This window comes from Cottoperca gobio, chromosome 21 (assembly GCF_900634415.1).
Source record: "Cottoperca gobio chromosome 21, fCotGob3.1, whole genome shotgun sequence".
NCBI lineage: Eukaryota > Metazoa > Chordata > Actinopteri > Perciformes > Bovichtidae > Cottoperca > Cottoperca gobio.
This window is the reverse complement of record NC_041375.1, coordinates 21,691,148-21,709,576: the sequence shown is the minus strand read 5'-3', so window position 1 is coordinate 21,709,576 and position 18,429 is coordinate 21,691,148. Positions and strand designations below refer to the sequence as shown.

Sequence of the window (18,429 nt, the reverse complement as noted above, 5' to 3'; positions counted from 1 at the left end):
GAGGACAAACCGGTTTAAACTCGTCTCAAACTGAAGCTAATGACTAAGGCTGTCCCAAATGTCTGCTGTCATTTTATGAATGCATCACACATGGAAGAAAATTATAAAAATCCTCAATTTTATACAACTTGTCTGTGCTTGTGGCAAGCGTGAAAATGTTGTTTTTGAAAGGCTAAACGCCAGAACTGCAGAAATACTGGGTTTAAATGTTGATTTAGAATTCCAATACCAACGTTATGAATGAAACTACGAAGCTTCAAAGTATTCAATAGAGCCGTACTAATGGCCGCTATCTGCTGTCGAGCGCTAACTCAGATTGTTGTCGTCTTAAGATCTTTTCTTCCAGACATCTTTAAAATTCTAGCTTTTTTTTTTTCTGTTAAATATTATACATTTATGAACATGTCCCTTTGGGAAGAAGAACCACACCTTCTTTTGTTTCTCTTCAACAATAAAACTAAAGCATTCTCCAAGTATGTTTTTACTTAAAGTCCTTGTTTACATGCGTAACTGCCGGAGCAGCACATGAACATATCTTAGCTTTGTGCTACAAATTCAAAATGTCACACGTTAACACTGATCAAAGCTCACTTTCTCCTAACAAAATAATATTGCACTTAACATCCTTGCACACCAGCCGCCATTATTCTCACACTTAATATATATATACTGACGTCCTTGCCTTTTGCATTCACACAGATGAAGTTTATCCTCATACAGAAACATCAGTAAGAAAGTCATCATAAAAAAAACACAGGGGGGCTAGAAATTACACTAATTTTCAAAAGGAAGTATTCTACACTATACTTGTACAAATCTCAGGGTTTTTTTTTTCAAGTGCTATACAGCAAGAAGAAATAGTGTTTTCTTTCAAATAAAATGCCAGCAGGCTACTGCTCATCCTCATTTTCCTGTCCCGAACCTTCAGAGCGATCGCCTTCTAGTCGATCTGAAAGAAGGCGAAGGCAGTATATTACAGAGACGGCGTCTGAACCCAGGCATTAAAAAAAGGTACAAATATTCTAACGATTTGCACGAGGTAAAACATTTTTTTAGAGTTATCGTGCGTGTACCTGATCTGATGTGATTTAGGGAGGCCAACATTCGGAGCATGAACGAGGCCGGGACTGTGATTGTGTTCCTAGTTTCCTCTAGCATCAACTCGTTCCGAGCTATTACCTTGAGAGAAGAGAAGAAAAAGAGACGGAGAGAATGAGAATGTGACAAATAACAGGAAGAAAAGTAAAACACTGTTTTGACAGAAGAAGAAATACCACAAAACGATCAGCTCAAATTCAACATAAGCATGAACTTAATGAGTTTCACAGTCCTATGTCCTGCGACCTAAGACGCCTTAAAGTAATACAATTATTCAAAAGCAAAACTTCTTTACTTTCAGCAGCTCCATCGAGCAGTAACAACATCCACCTACCAGCCCCTCAAGCCATAAACAAACATGTCAATTCATCTGTTCAAAAACCAAAAGGTAAAAATGAAAAGTGTTGTGTGCCGGACTATTTCGAAAAGAAAAGCACACTTCATCCTTCATAAATGGACATTTCCATTTTGTAAAGTCAACCTTTTGAAATATCCTCTTTTTCCAATCCACTGATTTCACTGGCCGTCATACCTCGTTAGCGAGGACTCTGTTGAAAGATGCCGACTGTTCCAGTGGCGACCAAATCTTGATATCGTAGTCTATCCCTGAAGAAGCCAGTACTGAAACAGACGGGAAAATAAACGTTAACACACTCAGTAACATTGTGTGATATTCTTGGAGCAGAGTGACGGTGGGGAGGGACGGAGGGACTCACTGGGGTCGTAGGGGTGCGGCTGCAGGCAGTTCACCACGTGGTTGTCGGCTTCCAGCAGCATGAGGTGCTCTGCAGTGTGTCGGTCCCAGATGAAGATGTGGCCGCAGTCTGAGCCGCTCATCACAAAGTTGTTGCCCCAAAAACACGACTCCTTTATCTGGACAAAACGTGAATAAAACCATCTTGAATTTTACAGTTTGCAGTTCACATCCATGTCTGTCCAAAATGTCTTCATCATTTTATCTTATTAGACATTTAGGTAAAATTGTCATAATTAGAATATGAATTCATTAGTTGTGGCCCAAAACGTGTTCTGTGAGGTCACAGTGACCTCGGCCTTTGTACACCAAAATCTAATCAGTTCATCCTTAAGTCCAAACGGACGTCGATGCCAAATTTGAAGAAATTCTTTTAAGGCGTTCCTGAGACGGACAACCCGAAAACATTTTGCCCCCAGCCACAGCTGCCAGGGTTAACCAGACACAATGTGTTCATTAGTTAGCTCTTGAGGTGCTGGTACTTATGAACTTTGGACAGACTGAGGCTAGCTAGTTCCCCGTTTCCCGACTTTATGCTAAGTTAACTGCCTCCCGGCTCCAGCATCACACTCCACACAGTAGAGTGGTAACGATCTTCTAAGCTAACTTTCAGAAAGAAAGCAAATAACTGTATTCTCCAAAAATGTCAAATCATTCCTTTAAGAGGACTCTAAACGTAAGATTGAAGACGTACCATTGTCCTGGAGTTGCGGTGGCCTTTGTAGACCATCTTGGCCGAGGGTCTCCTGATGTTCTGGGTCTCGCTCTCCTCCATCTCCCTTCGTTCTTTCCTCCTGCGAAAAAGCTCCTGGATACGAGCGGCTGCAGAGCGTCTGTGAAACACAAGAAAACCGAAGCATTATAAAGTTTCTATAAATAAAGACACACAAACACATGCTGTCTCCGGTGCTTACAAACCCCATGCTTTGATACTTGAGGGAAATCTACGATCTTAAAATCAATTCAACCAAATAAACCCCAAGCTAGAAAGCAGCCAAAACACATCATAACTACATTAGGCTCTAAATATTGTTGTGCAAAGTCTCGTCTATAAACACATGAAAGTCAGGAGTCACTACTCATCTGTGGAGTCAGTACTCATCTGTGGAGTCAGTACTCATCTGTGGAGTCACTACTCATCTGTGGAGTCAGTGGAGTCAGTACTCATCTGTGGAGTCAGTACTCATCTGTGAAGTCAGTACTCATCTGTGGCTGTGAAGTCAGTACTCATCTGTGGCTGTGGAGTCAGTACTCATCTGTGGAGTCAGTACTCATCTGTGGAGTCAGTACTCATCTGTGGAGTCAGTACTCATCTGTGGAGTCACTACTCATCTGTGGAGTCACTACTCATCTGTGGAGTCACTACTCATCTGTGGAGTCAGTACCCATCTGTGGAGTCAGTACCCATCTGTGGAGTCAGTACTCATCTGTGGAGTCACTACTCATCTGTGAAGTCAGTACTCATCTGTGGCTGTGGAGTCAGTACTCATCTGTGGAGTCACTACTCATCTGTGGAGTCACTACTCATCTGTGAAGTCACTACTCATCTGTGGAGTCAGTACTCATCTGTGGAGTCACTACTCATCTGTGGAGTCAGTACTCATCTGTGGAGTCACTACTCATCTGTGGAGTCACTACTCATCTGTGGAGTCACTACTCATCTGTGAAGTCACTACTCATCTGTGGAGTCAGTACTCATCTGTGGAGTCACTACTCATCTGTGGAGTCAGTACACATCTGTGGAGTCACTACTCATCTGTGGAGTCAGTACTTGCATGCACATCACTAACTCTACAGGTAAAGCTGCGTGTATGTTAGTTTCTGTGAGTGAAAGGACAAAACCCTGTTATCGTCATCATGTTGTGCTGTTGAGTTTTAATGCTCTGCTGCATGTCACACACCTGGCAGGTTAGATGCTTTTAGTGCGAACACTTTACCTGATCATCCTATCTCCTACTGCAGATCCTCTGGAATTTAATCTATTAGTAGTAAAACAGTCAATGGGAAGGCGTCACAAAGAAATAAATCAGAATACCCACCCATTTTAAAAGTGATATTAAACAACAATGAGATGTAACCTGAATTAAAATACATGAGGGTGTTTTCTTGCTCATCGTGAGGCAATGGAAGGATTCTAACGTACCTCTGCCCCTGACCTCTGAACCTTGTTGATGGGATGAGAATCGGATCGTCGTCGCTGTCATCAGAGTCCTGGTGGGCCCGTGCAGGCTGACTCTGGCCCTCCTCGCCCTCCTCCGCTCTGGGCTCCGCTCTCCTGCAGCCTCCTGACGTGTCCTCGGTACCCTCCGGCTGACTCCTCTCCACCGGTGAAGAAGCCACAGTGTCCCCCTGAGAGGATCCCGCCGCTGGGGCCGGAGTCGACGAGCTGCCGAGGGCACCGGAGCAGGAGGCGCCACATGGCGGCTCTGTGGAGGCGGCCGGGACACTCTGCTGCCCCGAGGACACAGAGGGAGCTGCGGGGAAATACATATAAATACATGTAGACCTTTGTAGTATAAGTGTTTGAATGCTTGTAATATTCGTTACTGATGAAGGATGAACAGAGTGCATGTTTGTTTTATTATTATTAGTATCGCATCAGAGCGATTTCTTGATGCTGAAAGACTCACGTGGCTCCGACACTGAACTCTCCGTCGACATACTCTCTCTGCTCTGTGCGGCCACAGCCTCAGATATTTTGGGACCTCCGCTGCCCATAGAGCTGGATGTGCTACTGCTCCTGTGGAGGAAGATAAAACACAGTGGCTGAACGTCTCTCACAGCTCTGACGGTTTTTTAATTGTTCCTCTGATGATGCATCTCCACAACATTTGTGTCAATTTTCATATAAAATCAAAGAGGTTGACATTTTCTTTGAAGGAACTAGAAAGTCTGCACACTGTTCGTGACTAAAAGTCTACCGACTGAAACGTATTGAGATTAAAACAAAGATGAAACTGAGGCTTTTTCTGTCCTTGTACTCACCACTCGTCTGTGAAGTCCAGCTTGATGGTGCTGGTGGTGGTTCCCTCTGAGCTGTAGTGTAGACTGAGGACCGGCTCTGCTCCACTGGGTCGACTGGTGCCGCTCGAGGTGGTGGAGGAGGAGGAGGTGGAGGTGGTGGGAGCGCTAACTGGAGCAGAAACAGGCTGATCAGGAGGTGAACCTGCAGCTTCTGCCGCTCCTGAGAGGAAGACACACAGGCAAAGCAAGCAAGAAGGATTTATTGTAATCTGTTCCGACAATAATTCTGAAAGAAATAGTAAGAGCACATTTTCCTGTCGTTCACAGCATTCAGTCATTGGTTGTTTAAAAAGCACACTGGAAACATGCAACCTTCGGCTGCATCACTTCCCATCACAAACATGCAGCGGACAAAAGGTGGACACACGCTGTGACGGACGTCTGTCACCAGCAACACATCACGACACAAGAAACACAAGTCGAAGCTCCTGAAGGATCCTGACACGCCTCAGCTGGTTGTTACACTCATGTAAGATCCCGCTTTATAAAAGGTGTTAGGGACAATTTATCTTTATGTGTTAGCGTGTCGGCCGAACAGAAATATCAGATTTGTTTGAGATCATTTAGAAACAGTTTCAACGTTACATCATTTACCCACCAGAGAGCACGGACATGTTTATAATATAACTGTGAAATGTCCTGCTGAGAACATATGTCGGACACAACTCTTTAAAAACAACACATTTAAAGATACATAATCAAAAATGCTTTTCTATGTTCTTTATGTGATTAAATTATAAATATACATTGTAATCCCGTCACGCACCAGCGTGTATATTTCCTGGTCTTCTTTGATATTATGTTTATTTATATGATATTAAGCAATAATGACAATAATCTTTAGGTGCAGCTATTCTTGAAACATGGAGCAAGAAAAAGCGGGATGATAATAAGTTTGAACAAAACAGTTTGGAAAATAATAATTAATTAATTAATAATAATAATAATAATAATAATAATAATAATAATAATAATAATCTTATCTAAAATAAGTCTAAATATGTTTTATCATATTGGATCAGACCATTGAAAATAAGTTTCTTTTTTATTTATGTATTACAAAAATAAAATAAAAATATTGTTTAAACAAAAGTGGGAAAATATTGCATTTATTTATTTTTTTGTAATTTGGGTGAACTGACCCTTTAAGCTCAGGTAAAGAGGTTTGTTATGTTAAGGACCCCGCCTGCACCATGCAGACAGATCAATGTAAATAAGTCAATATTCACATCACTGTCACAGCATCTCATGATTTTAGTCCATGACACTAAAACACATAAGAAATTAGTATTAATTATTTTCTTCAGTTATTGTTATCCTTCAGTCCACGTCACAGTAACTCGGGTCAGATAGACTCGGTGTATCTGCGGGCACATCGATACGTGTCTGGACACATAATGTGAACAATGGGAAAGTAAAGTGGTGGACAGAGAAGCATAAAAACAAATGGAGGACAGACTGTACAGAGGGTTGAGAGAAAGTGTTTGTGTTTATGAGGGAGGATGAAGTAGACAAAGCAAGAGGCAGGGGGGGGGAGAGGAGGGGAGAGAGAGGGGGGGGGACGCACCCTGCTGTTCATCAAGAGTCATGGATCCCAGCTGTTTGTTTACCACAGACGAGGGGGAATCTGGAACACAAATGAGACCGACTAAACATCGGACACAGAGGTCAAACCTGAGGGCTCAACACAGTCAACGCGCACGAGGGTTAGAAACCACAAAGTCATGTTACAAAATAAAAAACGATCCAAGACCAAGCAGGAGGAGCTGTAAAAGTCAGCCGAGGGAGAAAAGAAGCTTCATCTGATCGTTTCACATTCACTTCATGTGCAAAATGAGCATCAGAGATTAGTAAATCTGACACACATGACAAGCTCACACATGCTCACTACACTAGGTTACACTAACCATCGAGCTGGTGTACGACACCACACTGGAAAACACAAACATTATAATTACATGCCGTTTGCTTTTGAAACTTCAAAAACAATCCAAATGTTGCGATTATATTTTAAAATGATATGAAATTAGTGAGAATAAAGTGACAGTTCTCGTCTAAGTGCAGCCGGGTTCAAACATTAAACAAGCAATGACCCTTTATTCAATTAATGACCAACAAATCCTCTTTCAGACATGCAGCTCGTTACGTGAATGAGATGGAAACTTTGCGAGTCCCTTTCAATTAAAACTCACAACTGTAATGTTACAGGGACGAACCCTTTAACATGTCCAAATGTACGGATTACATATTGTCACATTAACACAAAGGCTCGGGGACATTAACTGCACTTCTTGTTCACTGTAATGAATTCTTTTTTTTTTTATGTAAAAGAATGCATCGATGAATATCCAGCAAAATACGCTTTACACACAGCATGTGATAATATATATATATATTTTTTTAAATAATTAAAAATATAATATTAATAATTTAAATAATTAAAAAATAATATTAATAATAATAATGATAAATATAATAATAATATAAATAATTTAAAAAATAATAATGATAAAAAATATAATAATAATAATAATAATAACAACAACAATAACAGGAATTCAATTCACATCTTGTCATTATATGCACTTTCAGACGTTAGAAAAATAGGCAGCTGGTTTCGCTCTCTTATAAACGATGGAATTGAGAAATCATATGGACGTACATTCACTTTGAGATTCACAACGTTCACTAATTAACTCCAAAATATGTTTGAAAAACCAGAACTGATGCAGCCGGTGAGAGAACTGAGAAAACTCTCAACTCACTCACCGTTACTTCTCAACGTTAAGCTAACTAATTAAGCTAACTGTGCAGCAGGAGAGTTTGGAGGCTTCTGAATCATAAGGAACATTTTTGTCATCTGAATAACAAAAAGCCATCAATTTAAAAACAGGCACAGTCGATGAAACCAGTAATGTTCCGTGTCTGAAAAAGGCTTTTTCTTTTATGATTCCCAAGTTTGAGTGAGCTCAAAACAAAAAGTAAATCAAGTCCAACAGCCCACACAGCTGATCAGTAGGTATCAGTACAACACGGGTGAACAACCACATGAGCTATGAGGACGCCAAAGCAGAGCTTCATACTGACTGGTGCCACTCGGGTGAAAACTCAAGCAACAAGTGGAGCGATGGAGTGAGAGCATTAGTAAGTGAGGGGGCGCGGTGACGGCTACAGGGGTTAATAAGTACAAGGTGCATTATGGGGGAATGGAAAGAGGATCACTGTGAGATTAGTGGTCAGTTCTAGCAAAGGCGGGTCTTTGTGGAGCCTAGCTGTCTCTACAAACAGACATGTCTGCCTTTCCTACATAGAGGGTAACCTGTGTGGGGTTGCATCTCAGCAGCAGCTGTTTGTGACTGTCTCTCAGGGGCCGCAGTGGTGGAAGAAGAAGAAGAAGGAGGAGAAGAAGAAGAAGAAGAAGAAGAAGAACGGGCCGCTCGCTGACCCTGTCCTGGTGGGTCGGCCAGCCGGAGTAACCTCTGCAAACGCCTACACACTAAACTTATGGGCAGCCGATGAGGACCGTACTCTGACAAGAAGGCAGAGGAAGAGAGGGAGAATGAATGTATATTAGAAGACTTGAGGGGGAGGATGTCAGGAGAGGATCGGGAGCAGAGAGGCAGGAAAATAAACAAGGAGAAGGGCAACAGGATGCTGAAGGAAAAGAGAGTGAAGTGAGGCTGCTGCTTGAGTGGAGTGGCTCCAACAAACACACAAACACACACCCTCTCTCTCTCACACACACGTTGATCTAGGGATACCAACTCACTGAACTCAAGAGTGTAAATTGCTGATGTTTTTGCTGACAGGTGTGTGCGTTGATCTCTTACCTGACAGAGCAGGTGCTGCGGCGGGCGTGGGCGTCGGTGTCCCAGGCGTGTCGGCCTGACTCCTCTGCTCTGAGGCAGGCGAGGAGGTGAGAAGGGAGGAGGAGGGGACTGAGCTTTCAACCAATGAGGAGCTGGAAGGAAGAGGTGCTGTGACTGTTGATGACGACCCTGAGGAGGAAGAGGAAGTGGATTTAGGCATGGCGGCAGCGGCGACGACAGGACCGGCAGGTACCTCCGGGGCGGTTGACCCCACAGGCCTCTCGGGAACGCTGGACCCCTGACTGGATCCTCCTGCAGGGGCAGCTGGAGTATTCGACGCCCCCACTGGACGGAGAGCTGTTCCTGAAATGAGAAAAACTCTTTTTAAATAAAATATCACAAAAGGAAACTATAAAACCAACGTTCATGGTAAAATATTAATAATGTGACATCAAAATTTAGTAAAAATGTTTTTTTGTAAATACATAACACTTCCTAAAATCAATACATAATGAAAGAAACCCGTGATGTGTTAAGAAGCCACAGTCAACGCCACAAACCTCAGCATTTATAGCCTAAGCTCATTTGCTGGGTGTTGACAGTTTTTAAAGACGGAGTACGAGTCAATGTCTCACCTCTGGGTCGTGTCTGAGGCCGAGTTCCTCTGGTGCTCTGAGCCTCGCTGGCCTCCTCAAACCAACGAGACAACATGTCCGACATCCTCTGCATTAGAGACACGTTCGGGCTCTGCTCTCCTACAGGAGCGAAGGAGACAAATGTTCACAGGTTGCTTTTTCACAACATTGGACGTATTGAAACAAACATGCCAGAGGCGGACGGACATGTGCCATAAGGTTTGATTAACATAGTTCAATGGACTGTTGTTTCTCATAACGGCGTGTGATATGCAGTTATTGTGACACCGATTGAAGTGAAACACAGACGTGTTTAAAGCAAAACAATTGCAGTTAAGCACAGCCAAATAAATATAAATTAAGAGAATGGATTGGGGGCTGGATTCAACATGTGTGTGTGTGGGAGTGGGGGGGGCGGGGGCCGGATCCGTAATTTGAGATCTGTGCTTTTAACTTAACCAGTAGCAACACATACGCGTCAGATGCTGTACTGATCTTACCGTCTCTCTCCCTCTCACTCTCAGGACGAGCCCGGGGTCCAGTGTCAGACCAGTCACCTCGTAGACGGAGGCGCTTCACTGGAGGCTGCCTCAGCTGTGGAAACACACACACACACACACACACACACACACACACACACACACACACACACACACACACACACACACACACACACACACAGTTTGTCAGTCAAAGCATGGTCAAAAATAGCTCAGCTGCCAAAGCAAAACACTGCTCGTCTCTGTCAGCGTCCTCTTTTAAAGTGCCCCCTCCTTTCTGGCTGCACGACTGAGGTTGCCTCCACTTTCCAGTCCCCCGGCTCTCTATGCAGGGCAACAGGCTGAGAGCCAGAAATAGAAAAAGGGGGTCTTAGTGCAGAGACTATCAACTGCTTCACTCAGGAAATGTCATCAGGTCTGGTTATGGGCTGGAGGTGGTGAAAAGGAGCAGAGGCTGACAGAGATAGTAGAATAAATCAGATAGACAAAGGCCCTGAAAAAACACGGTTACAGGTGAAGTAAAAAGAGAGAGCGAGAGAGAGACAGAGAGAGAGAGAGAGACAGAGAGAGAGAGAGAGAGAGAGAGAGAGAGAGAGAGAGAGACAGACAGAGCGAGAGTGAGAGAGAGAGAGACAGAGAGCGAGAGACAGAGAGAGAGACAGAGAGAGAGAGAGAGAGAGAGAGAGAGAGAGAGAGGGAGAGAAAGAGAGAAAGGGAGAGAGGGAGAGAGAGAGAGAGAGAGAGAGAGAGGGAGAGAGAGAGAGACAGCGATAGAGAGAGAAAGGGAGAGAGACAGAGCGAGAGAGAGAGACAGAGCGAGAGCGAGCGAGAGAGACAGAGCGAGAGACAGACAGACAGACAGCGAGAGAGAGAGAAAGAGAGAGAAAGGGAGAGAGAAAGGGAGAGAGAGAGAGAGAGAGAGAGAGAAAGGGAGAGAGACAGCGAGAGAGAGAGAGAGAAAGGGAGAGAGAAAGGGAGAAAGAAAGCGAGAGAGACAGAGAGAGACAGAGAGACAGAGCGAGAGAGAGACAGAGAGAGCGAGAGACAGACAGACAGACAGCGAGAGAAAGGGAGAGAGAGAGAGAGAAAGGGAGAGAGACAGAGCGAGAGAGCGAGACAGAGAGACAGAGAGAACGAGAGAGACGGAGCGAGACAGAGCGAGAGAGAGAGACAGAGCGAGAGAGAGAGAGAGACGGAGCGAGACAGAGCGAGACAGAGAGAGCGAGAGAGACAGAGACAGAGAGAGAGAGCGAGAGCGAGAGCAAGAGCGAGAGCGAGAGAGAGAGAGAGAGAGAGAGAGAGAGAGAGACAGAAAGAAAGAATGAGAGAGAGAGACAGAGAGAGAGGCGGGGGGGGGGGGGGGGGGGGGCTTTCCCCTCCACCTCAGCCTGAACTATTTTGGAGGATAGAGAAACACGGCCTGCGTCTGTCGCTGTATTTGGAATGGAATGCGTGTGGTTGCATCTCGACACAGCTGAACTCACCACGAGGCTTTGAACACTGGCACCGTGATCCGGCACATTCAGACGCACGTCAAGACCAGTACTCGCAGTAAACACGTTTTAAAATGCTAACCCAAACAGATATGATGACCCAGATGCAGTTAAGAAAAACACTGAAGAATAACATAATAAAAGAAATGTTTTCAATTTGGTTTGAATCAATAATCCAATGTTCCTTTTTCCCTTCACGGCAGTGTTTCTTCCTCTCTCCTCTTCTTCAGGGTCATGTGCTGCTCCACTGCATCACTGATGTCTGCAGTGCTCTGAAGCAGACAGCCACAACATCTCTCCTTGTGTTTGTTTGTTTGTGTTGTTTGTCTGCCACACATACGTATGTTTATTTATAGTCAAGTAATTTGTCATTAATACATTTATCATAATAAAGTGAATCTCTTGGGATCACTTTCTTTTGACTATTTTATGACATTTATAAACCAAACGATTAATCAACTAATCTAGAAAATAATCTGCAGATTGATGGATGTTGAAATCATTTCTCAGAATCTGTAACTGATCTACTTTGTAATAACTATGTTACATGTAAGTAGTTACTCCCCAACGCTGACTGTCTGCACAGAACACATCCAATATATGTGGAGATATTTCAGTCAGGACTAGAGTGGGGTCCCCTCCACCCTCCACAGAGCCGTGCCACAAGCGCAACTAAAAATACACCGTTCCTATCAGGCCTCGTGTGACGTGCGACGTGCGACGTGCGACGTGCGACGTGTGACGTGTGACGTGTGATTGTGCGCTCTCACCTCCTCCCTCCTCTCCTGAGACGGCCCCTTCAGCTCTCGGGCCTGGTCGTCTTTGGGATCAAACAGGTAGATGTAATCTGAGGAGTAGCTGACCAGCACCTCCTGACCGTCCTCACTGTAGCACAGGGAAGTCACGCGACACGACTTGTTGGACAGGTGGGCGGGAACGAACCTCACGCACATGCCCGTCGTCCCCCGGCCCATGTAGTTACCTGAGGATGAGAAAGAAGATCCTGGTTGATCAGATACTCGCATTGACACAGTGACTCGTTTAAACAACTCGTCTTTTTAGCCTCGCTTTAAATCAATTATGTTATTTTCACTCACTAACAAAGTGGAACACATCAAACTAGTTCTTGGACCTTCTTCTCAGATTTTTAAATATTTATACACTGCATCGGTCCAAAACACAGCTCTGCTGCTACGTTATGAACCGAGCAGTATTCAGTCCATCTCTGCAGAAACACTCTCACACAGGGGGCCGGACCCAGAGCAGAACCTGCTTCAGTACCTCCATCTGTCAGCTTGACAAGTTAAAGGGTTACTTCGGTGTTTTTCAACCTGGACTCTATTTTACCGTGTTTGTTGTGTCCAAGTGATAAATGGGAACAACACTTTTTGAAATTGGTCCAGAGTTGAGCGAGAGCGCCGCAGCCTGCAGCCATGAAACGTGCTGCAATGTGATCCTCTTGACAATTCTGCAGTCACCACTACGTCCACTAGAAGGGATTGTTTTTTGCCGCTGACCGATATCAGAGCGAGACGTCTCCTTAATTGAGGCTCGAAACAATACCAGATAGACCGGATCAAGAGAAAGTTAAAGAGAAATGTTTTATTTCTCTGTAGGGTCATTTTCATTATGCCGTCAGACACTTATAATAACAACCTGCGCCCGTCAGCTGCACAACACTTTTAGTGGACACATGACGGTGCAGAATTGCCCGAAGGATCACATTTTAACCCGTTTTGCGGCTGCAAGCTTCAATACTGGACCAATTTAAAAAGATTCGTCTCCATCGGTCACTTAGACACAAAAACATTGGTTGAAAAACAGTGAAGTGGCCCTTTAATAAGAGCGAATAACAAGAATACTACGCTAACGGTAAGGTAATCATCATAATACATTGTCTGTGTGAAGCCACTCTATAAAACATAAAGAAAGAAGCTCTGAATGATGTCCGCCTGCAGGACAGTTTACCCGTCGCTCTGGTGCCCAGCATGCGTCTGTCGTAGATCCGCACTGAGCTGTCGGAGCAGCCCACTGCCAGGTAGTACGGCACCAGAGGAGAAATGGATATGGAGGTTGCTGCCCTCCGACAGTTTATCAGGATGTCCTGAAAGCAAAGCAAACACAATAAGGAAAGGTTTAAAAAGTCGAATTATAAAGTCAATGAGCACTACTCTAAAGTCGGCAGCAACTGAGGCGACACTTTAAGAATCAGGATCGGGCCAAATGTTTATTTTTTACATTAATTAATTAATATTTGATGACATAATCACCCTAAAACATATAAAAATGTGTGGTTGTGGATATGTAAACGTAATTTATGGAGCTTAGCACAGGTGCGTCTCTGCAAACTGTTTTTTTAAGCGCAGTGAAAATGTTGTTTTTTTAATCTTATCCAATTCTTTAAATAAAGTGAACTAATAATAATAATATTAGTGTAGCCAAAGTATTACCTGCAACTGTGCAGAAATACTTGGTTTTACCAACATAACTAGACGTGCATAAAAAGAAAAAGACCTGTGCAGAATTTGAACGTCAACGTTTTGAATGAAACTCCGTTGGTTACAGTATTTACAGCAACATGGATCGGAGGACAATCCTTGAAATCCGACTGATTCAAAACATTCATTTCACTGGGTTTGTCATTTTTCCAGCTGTGGATGTCGACTTGTAACACTAACAGGTTGGAGGGTAATTAAGAGGGAGCGGTAACAGAGTCTGGTAAAACTGCTCAGTGAGTCTTAAGGTCACCGGCACCGATCTCCAGAAGGAAATAGGAGAAGATGCAACACAATCTTGAAGACATACACACACACACACTGATGCAGCCGGAAGCCAAGGAAAAGGTTTTCTGAACTACTACGAAGACAGAAAGCTGTTTGTGAAGAGAACTGAGAACGAACTCTAACGGAAACATCATCAACACAAATTCCAACAGCCAATAAAAAAAAGATGGCCCGTTAAATCTTAAGACCAATTTTAGGGAAATAGTAGGATTTTTAATTATGTTATCGTCACAGAACATCACAGAACACCCAGTGAAATTTGGACTCTGCATTTCACCAATCCTAGTACTAGGAGCAGAGGGCAGCTATTACATATTCAGCGCTCAGGGAGCAGAGTGGGGGCCGGATCCCTTGTTCAAGGGCACCTCTGCAGTGCCCAGGAGGCAAACTGTCCACACTCTGTACTTGGTCCGTTCGGGGACTTGAACCGGCGACCCTCCGGTTCCCAAAGCAAAGTCCCTACAAGCTAAGCTACTGCTGCTCTTAAAAGAATACATTACACAATACTGTCCACCCAACATTTCAAAGAACTAAAAGGTCCATGAGGAACAACAACATCACAGCTGTCACCGTACATCTTTGCAGTCTTCTTTTGTACAGCTCGTCTTCGTGCGGAGGTCAAACCATCGCACTGTGCCGTCCTCCCCACACGACAGAAACGTGTAGGGGTCATTTGGTACCGTCATAATCTGACAAAAGAAAAAGGGGACGCTGAGGTTAGGAGAGAGAAACCACGAGAGAAAGACGCGCACGCTGCGTGAAGCGTTCGGCCAGCGTTCCCTCTTGTTCAGTACCTCATAAGCTGTCCCATAATGGCAGGTAAACTGACACTGTCTGTTGTGCTCAGGACTTTTCTCCGTGTTGGTGTAGTAGATGATGCCGTCTCCGGAGCAGGAGATGATCTCCTGATCGTTGGTGTGGGGCATGAACTTAGCGCTGAAGATATTCGCCCGGTGACCTGAACGTATGGACTTCTTGACCTGAGAAAGAGCAACAGAGGAGGCTGTCTTACTGCTTCATTACGTGTTGAACATAAGAGATAAATATCCAACGAGTGTAAAATAACTTGATGGCGTGAGTTGGTTTCCCTCCTGTCAGAAGAGGTCGGACATGACGGCTGAATTGGAAGTAACTGAAGGTATCAAAGATCTCAACATCCTCCCAGAGCTCACCTTTAAGATCAACACATTTACTCCACTGAATTCATTTGAGTGCTCTGCAGTAAGGTTGTTTTCCCTTGAAACTAATTCAGGAACAAAGTGAAGTAATTACCTAATATTTTGATTATTTGTGTACAATTAAAAATAATAAAAATTAATTACAAATATGAATTAATAGCAGGAATAAATAATTACAGAGGGGCGACAAAAACATAATATATTAAAAATATAACTTGTGCTTATATTTATTTTATTTTTGCTTTGTTACTGTAATTGTTGCATTATATTATTTATCTATTGAAAAACTTGAATTACATTTAAAATGTTATTTCAAACTGTGAAATGGTGAAGGGGATGCATTATTATTTATTTATTTTTAAATGTATTTAAATATGTTTTCATGTGCCATTTTATTTGGTACATTGGCACTTTGAGCTTACATTGTATGAACTGTGCTAAACAAACAAACATGACATGACTTGACATGTTTTTGATTATTTTGACAAACAGCTGTAAAAGATAAAGAAGTTGGCTTCATCTGTTTTTGTTTATAGACAAAAAAAAACTATATTCCAATAATTAAGTCAGATATTTTCAGTAACCTTTATCGTGTTATTGATCACAACTTACCTTTTTATTGTACGGGTTGGAGATAACCAAAAAGGTGTCGTCTGACCCCGACAGGAGATATTCACCGGTGTCGTTCCAGGATATAGTGTTGACCTGCGCAGAGACAAGAACTCACAATAAACAAACATACAGATATTTTTTACCTGATAATTGCTGTAACACAAGAATTTACCAATTTGGGATCAATAAAGTACATCTGTCTGTCTGTCTGTCTGTCTGTCTGTCCCTCCCTGTCTCTCTGTCTGTGTCTCTCTGTCGGTCTCTCTGTCTGTGTCTCTCTGTCGGTCTCTCTGTCTGTCTGTCTGTCTGTCCCTGTCTCTCCGTCCGTCTGTCTGTCCCTGTTTCTCCGTCCGTCTGTCCCTGTCTCTCTCTGTCTGTCTGTCTGTGTGTCTCTGTCCGTGTTTCTCTGTCAGTCTCTCTGTCTGTGTCTGTCCCTGTCTCTCTGTCCGTGTCTCTCTGTCTGTCTCTCTGTCTGTCGGTGTCTCTCTGTCTGTCTCTCTGTCTGTCTGTGTCTCTCTGTCTGTCTGTCTCTCTCTGTCCGTGTTTCTCTGTCGGTCTCTCTGTCTGTGTCTCTCTGTCTGTGTCTCTCCGTCTGTGTCTCTCCGTCTGTGTCTCTCCGTCTGTCTCTGTGTCTCTCTGTCTGTCCGTGTCTCTCTGTCTGTCCGTGTCTGTCTGTCCGTGTCTCTCTGTCTGTCTGTCTGTCTGTGTCTCTCTGTCTGTCTGTCTGTCTCTCTCCGTCTGTCTCTCTCCGCCTGTCTCTCTCCGTCTGTCTCTCTCCGTCTGTCTGTCTGTGTCTCTGTCTGTGTCTGTCTGTCTGTGTCTCTGTCTGTCTCTCTGTCTCTCTGTCTGTCTGTGTGTCTCTGTCCGTGTCTCTCTGTCTGTCTGTGTCTCTCTGTCTGTCTCTCTGTCTGTCTGGGTCTCTCTGTCTGTCTGTCTCTCTCTGTCTGTGTTTCTCTGTCGGTCTCTCTGTCCGTGTCTCTCTGTCTGTGTCTCTGTCTGTCTCTCTGTCTGTCTCTCCGTCTGTGTCTCTCCGTCTGTGTCTCTGTCTGTGTCTCTCTGTGTCTCTGTCTGTGTCTCTGTCTGTGTCTCTGTGTGTGTCTCTCTGTCCGTGTTTCTCTGTCTGTCTCTCTGTGTCTCTGTCTGTCTGTCTCTATGTCTGTCTGTCCCTGTCTGTCTGTCCCTGTCTGTCTGTCTGTGTCTCTCGGTCTCTCTGTCTGTGTCTCTCCGTCTGTCTCTCCCTGTCCGTGTCTGTCTGTCCGTGTCTCTCTGTCTGTCTGTCTGTGTCTCTCTGTCTGTCTGTCTGTCTCTCTCCGTCTGTCTCTCTCCGTCTGTCTCTCTCCGTCTGTCTCTCTCCGTCTGTCTCTCTCCGTCTGTCTGTCTGTGTCTCTCCGTCTGTCTGTGTCTCTGTCTGTCTCTCTGTCTGTCTCTCTGTCTGTCTGTATCTCTGTCTGTCTCTCTGTCTGTGTCTCTCTCTGTCTCTCTGTCTGTCTGTGTCTCTCTCTGTCTGTCTGTCCCTGTCTCTCTGTCCGTGTCTCTCTGTCTGTGTCTCTCTGTCTGTGTCTCTGTCTGTCTGTGTCTCTCTGTGTCTCTGTGTGTCTCTGTCTGTGTCTCTGTGTCTCTGTCTGTCTGTGTCTCTCTGTCTCTCTGTCTGTCTGGGTCTCTCTGTCTGTGTCTCTGTCTGTCTCTATGTCTGTGTCTCTCTGTCTGTCTCTCTGTGTCTCTGTCTGTCTCTCTGTGTCTCTGTCTGTCTGTGTCTCTCTGTGTCTCTGTCTGTCTTTCTGTGTCTCTGTCTGTATGTCTGTCTCTCTGTCTGTATGTCTGTCTCTCTGTCTGTCTGTCCCTGTCTCTCTGTCTGTCTGTCTGTGTCTCTGTCTGTCTCTCTGTCTGTCTCTCTGTCTGTCTCTCTGTGTCTCTCCGTCTGTCTGTGTCTCTCCGTCTGTCTGTGTCTCTCCGTCTGTCTGTGTCTCTCCGTCTCTCTGTGTCTCTGTCTGTATGTCTGTCTGTCTCTCTGTCTGTGTCTCTGTCTGTCTGTGTCTCTCTGTCTGTCTGTCTCTGTCGGTCTCTCTGTCTGTGTCTGTCTGTCCCGGTCTCTCTGTCCCGGTCTCTCTGTCCCCGTCTCTCTGTCAGTGTCTCTCTGTCCGTGTTTCTCTGTCGGTCTCTCTGTCTGTCTGTGTCTCTGTCTGTCTGTGTCTCTGTCTGTCTGTGTCTCTGTCTGTCTGTGTCTGTGTCTCTGTCTGTCTCTCTCTCTGTCTGTCTGTGTCTCTGTCTGTCTCTCTGTGTCTCTGTCTGTCTGTGTCTCTCTGTGTCTCTGTCTGTCTTTCTGTGTCTCTGTCTGTATGTCTGTCTGTCTCTCTGTCTGTGTCTCTGTCTGTCTGTGTCTCTCTGTCTGTCTGTATGTCTGTCTCTCTGTCTGTCTCTCTGTGTCTCTGTCTGTGTCTCTCTGTCTGTGTGTGTCTCTGTCTGTCTCTCTCTCTCTCTCTGTCTCTCTGTGTCTCTGTCTGTGTCTCTGTCTGTGTCTCTCTGTCCGTGTTTCTCTGTCGGTC

At 44.4% G+C, this 18,429-nt stretch overlaps 1 protein-coding gene across 6 annotated transcripts in view; it reads right to left on the bottom strand.

Annotated features, from left to right (window-relative positions):
• Positions 1–311: 311 nt before the first annotated feature.
• Positions 312–18,429, bottom strand: part of dcaf6 (ddb1 and cul4 associated factor 6) — a 26,935-nt gene continuing 8,817 nt past the window's right edge. For 2 of the 6 annotated variants that reach the window (XM_029459121.1, XM_029459126.1), the window contains 19 exons: positions 15,887–15,979; positions 14,891–15,076; positions 14,672–14,785; positions 13,282–13,417; positions 12,084–12,295; positions 9,821–9,914; positions 9,321–9,440; positions 8,707–9,048; positions 8,184–8,405; positions 6,444–6,503; positions 4,838–5,036; positions 4,483–4,592; positions 3,996–4,326; positions 3,790–3,831; positions 2,547–2,685; positions 1,815–1,971; positions 1,631–1,719; positions 1,074–1,179; positions 312–949 (listed from right to left, as the gene is read on the bottom strand). In XM_029459121.1, the coding sequence (XP_029314981.1) occupies positions 891–949; positions 1,074–1,179; positions 1,631–1,719; positions 1,815–1,971; positions 2,547–2,685; positions 3,790–3,831; positions 3,996–4,326; positions 4,483–4,592; positions 4,838–5,036; positions 6,444–6,503; positions 8,184–8,405; positions 8,707–9,048; positions 9,321–9,440; positions 9,821–9,914; positions 12,084–12,295; positions 13,282–13,417; positions 14,672–14,785; positions 14,891–15,076; positions 15,887–15,979 (2,811 nt within the window). In that variant the 3' untranslated portion in view covers positions 312–890. The remainder of the gene's footprint in view (positions 950–1,073; positions 1,180–1,630; positions 1,720–1,814; positions 1,972–2,546; positions 2,686–3,789; positions 3,832–3,995; positions 4,327–4,482; positions 4,593–4,837; positions 5,037–6,443; positions 6,504–8,183; positions 8,406–8,706; positions 9,049–9,320; positions 9,441–9,820; positions 9,915–12,083; positions 12,296–13,281; positions 13,418–14,671; positions 14,786–14,890; positions 15,077–15,886; positions 15,980–18,429) is intronic. The other 4 variants (XM_029459122.1, XM_029459123.1, XM_029459124.1 and 1 more) reach the window with 4 other exon arrangements.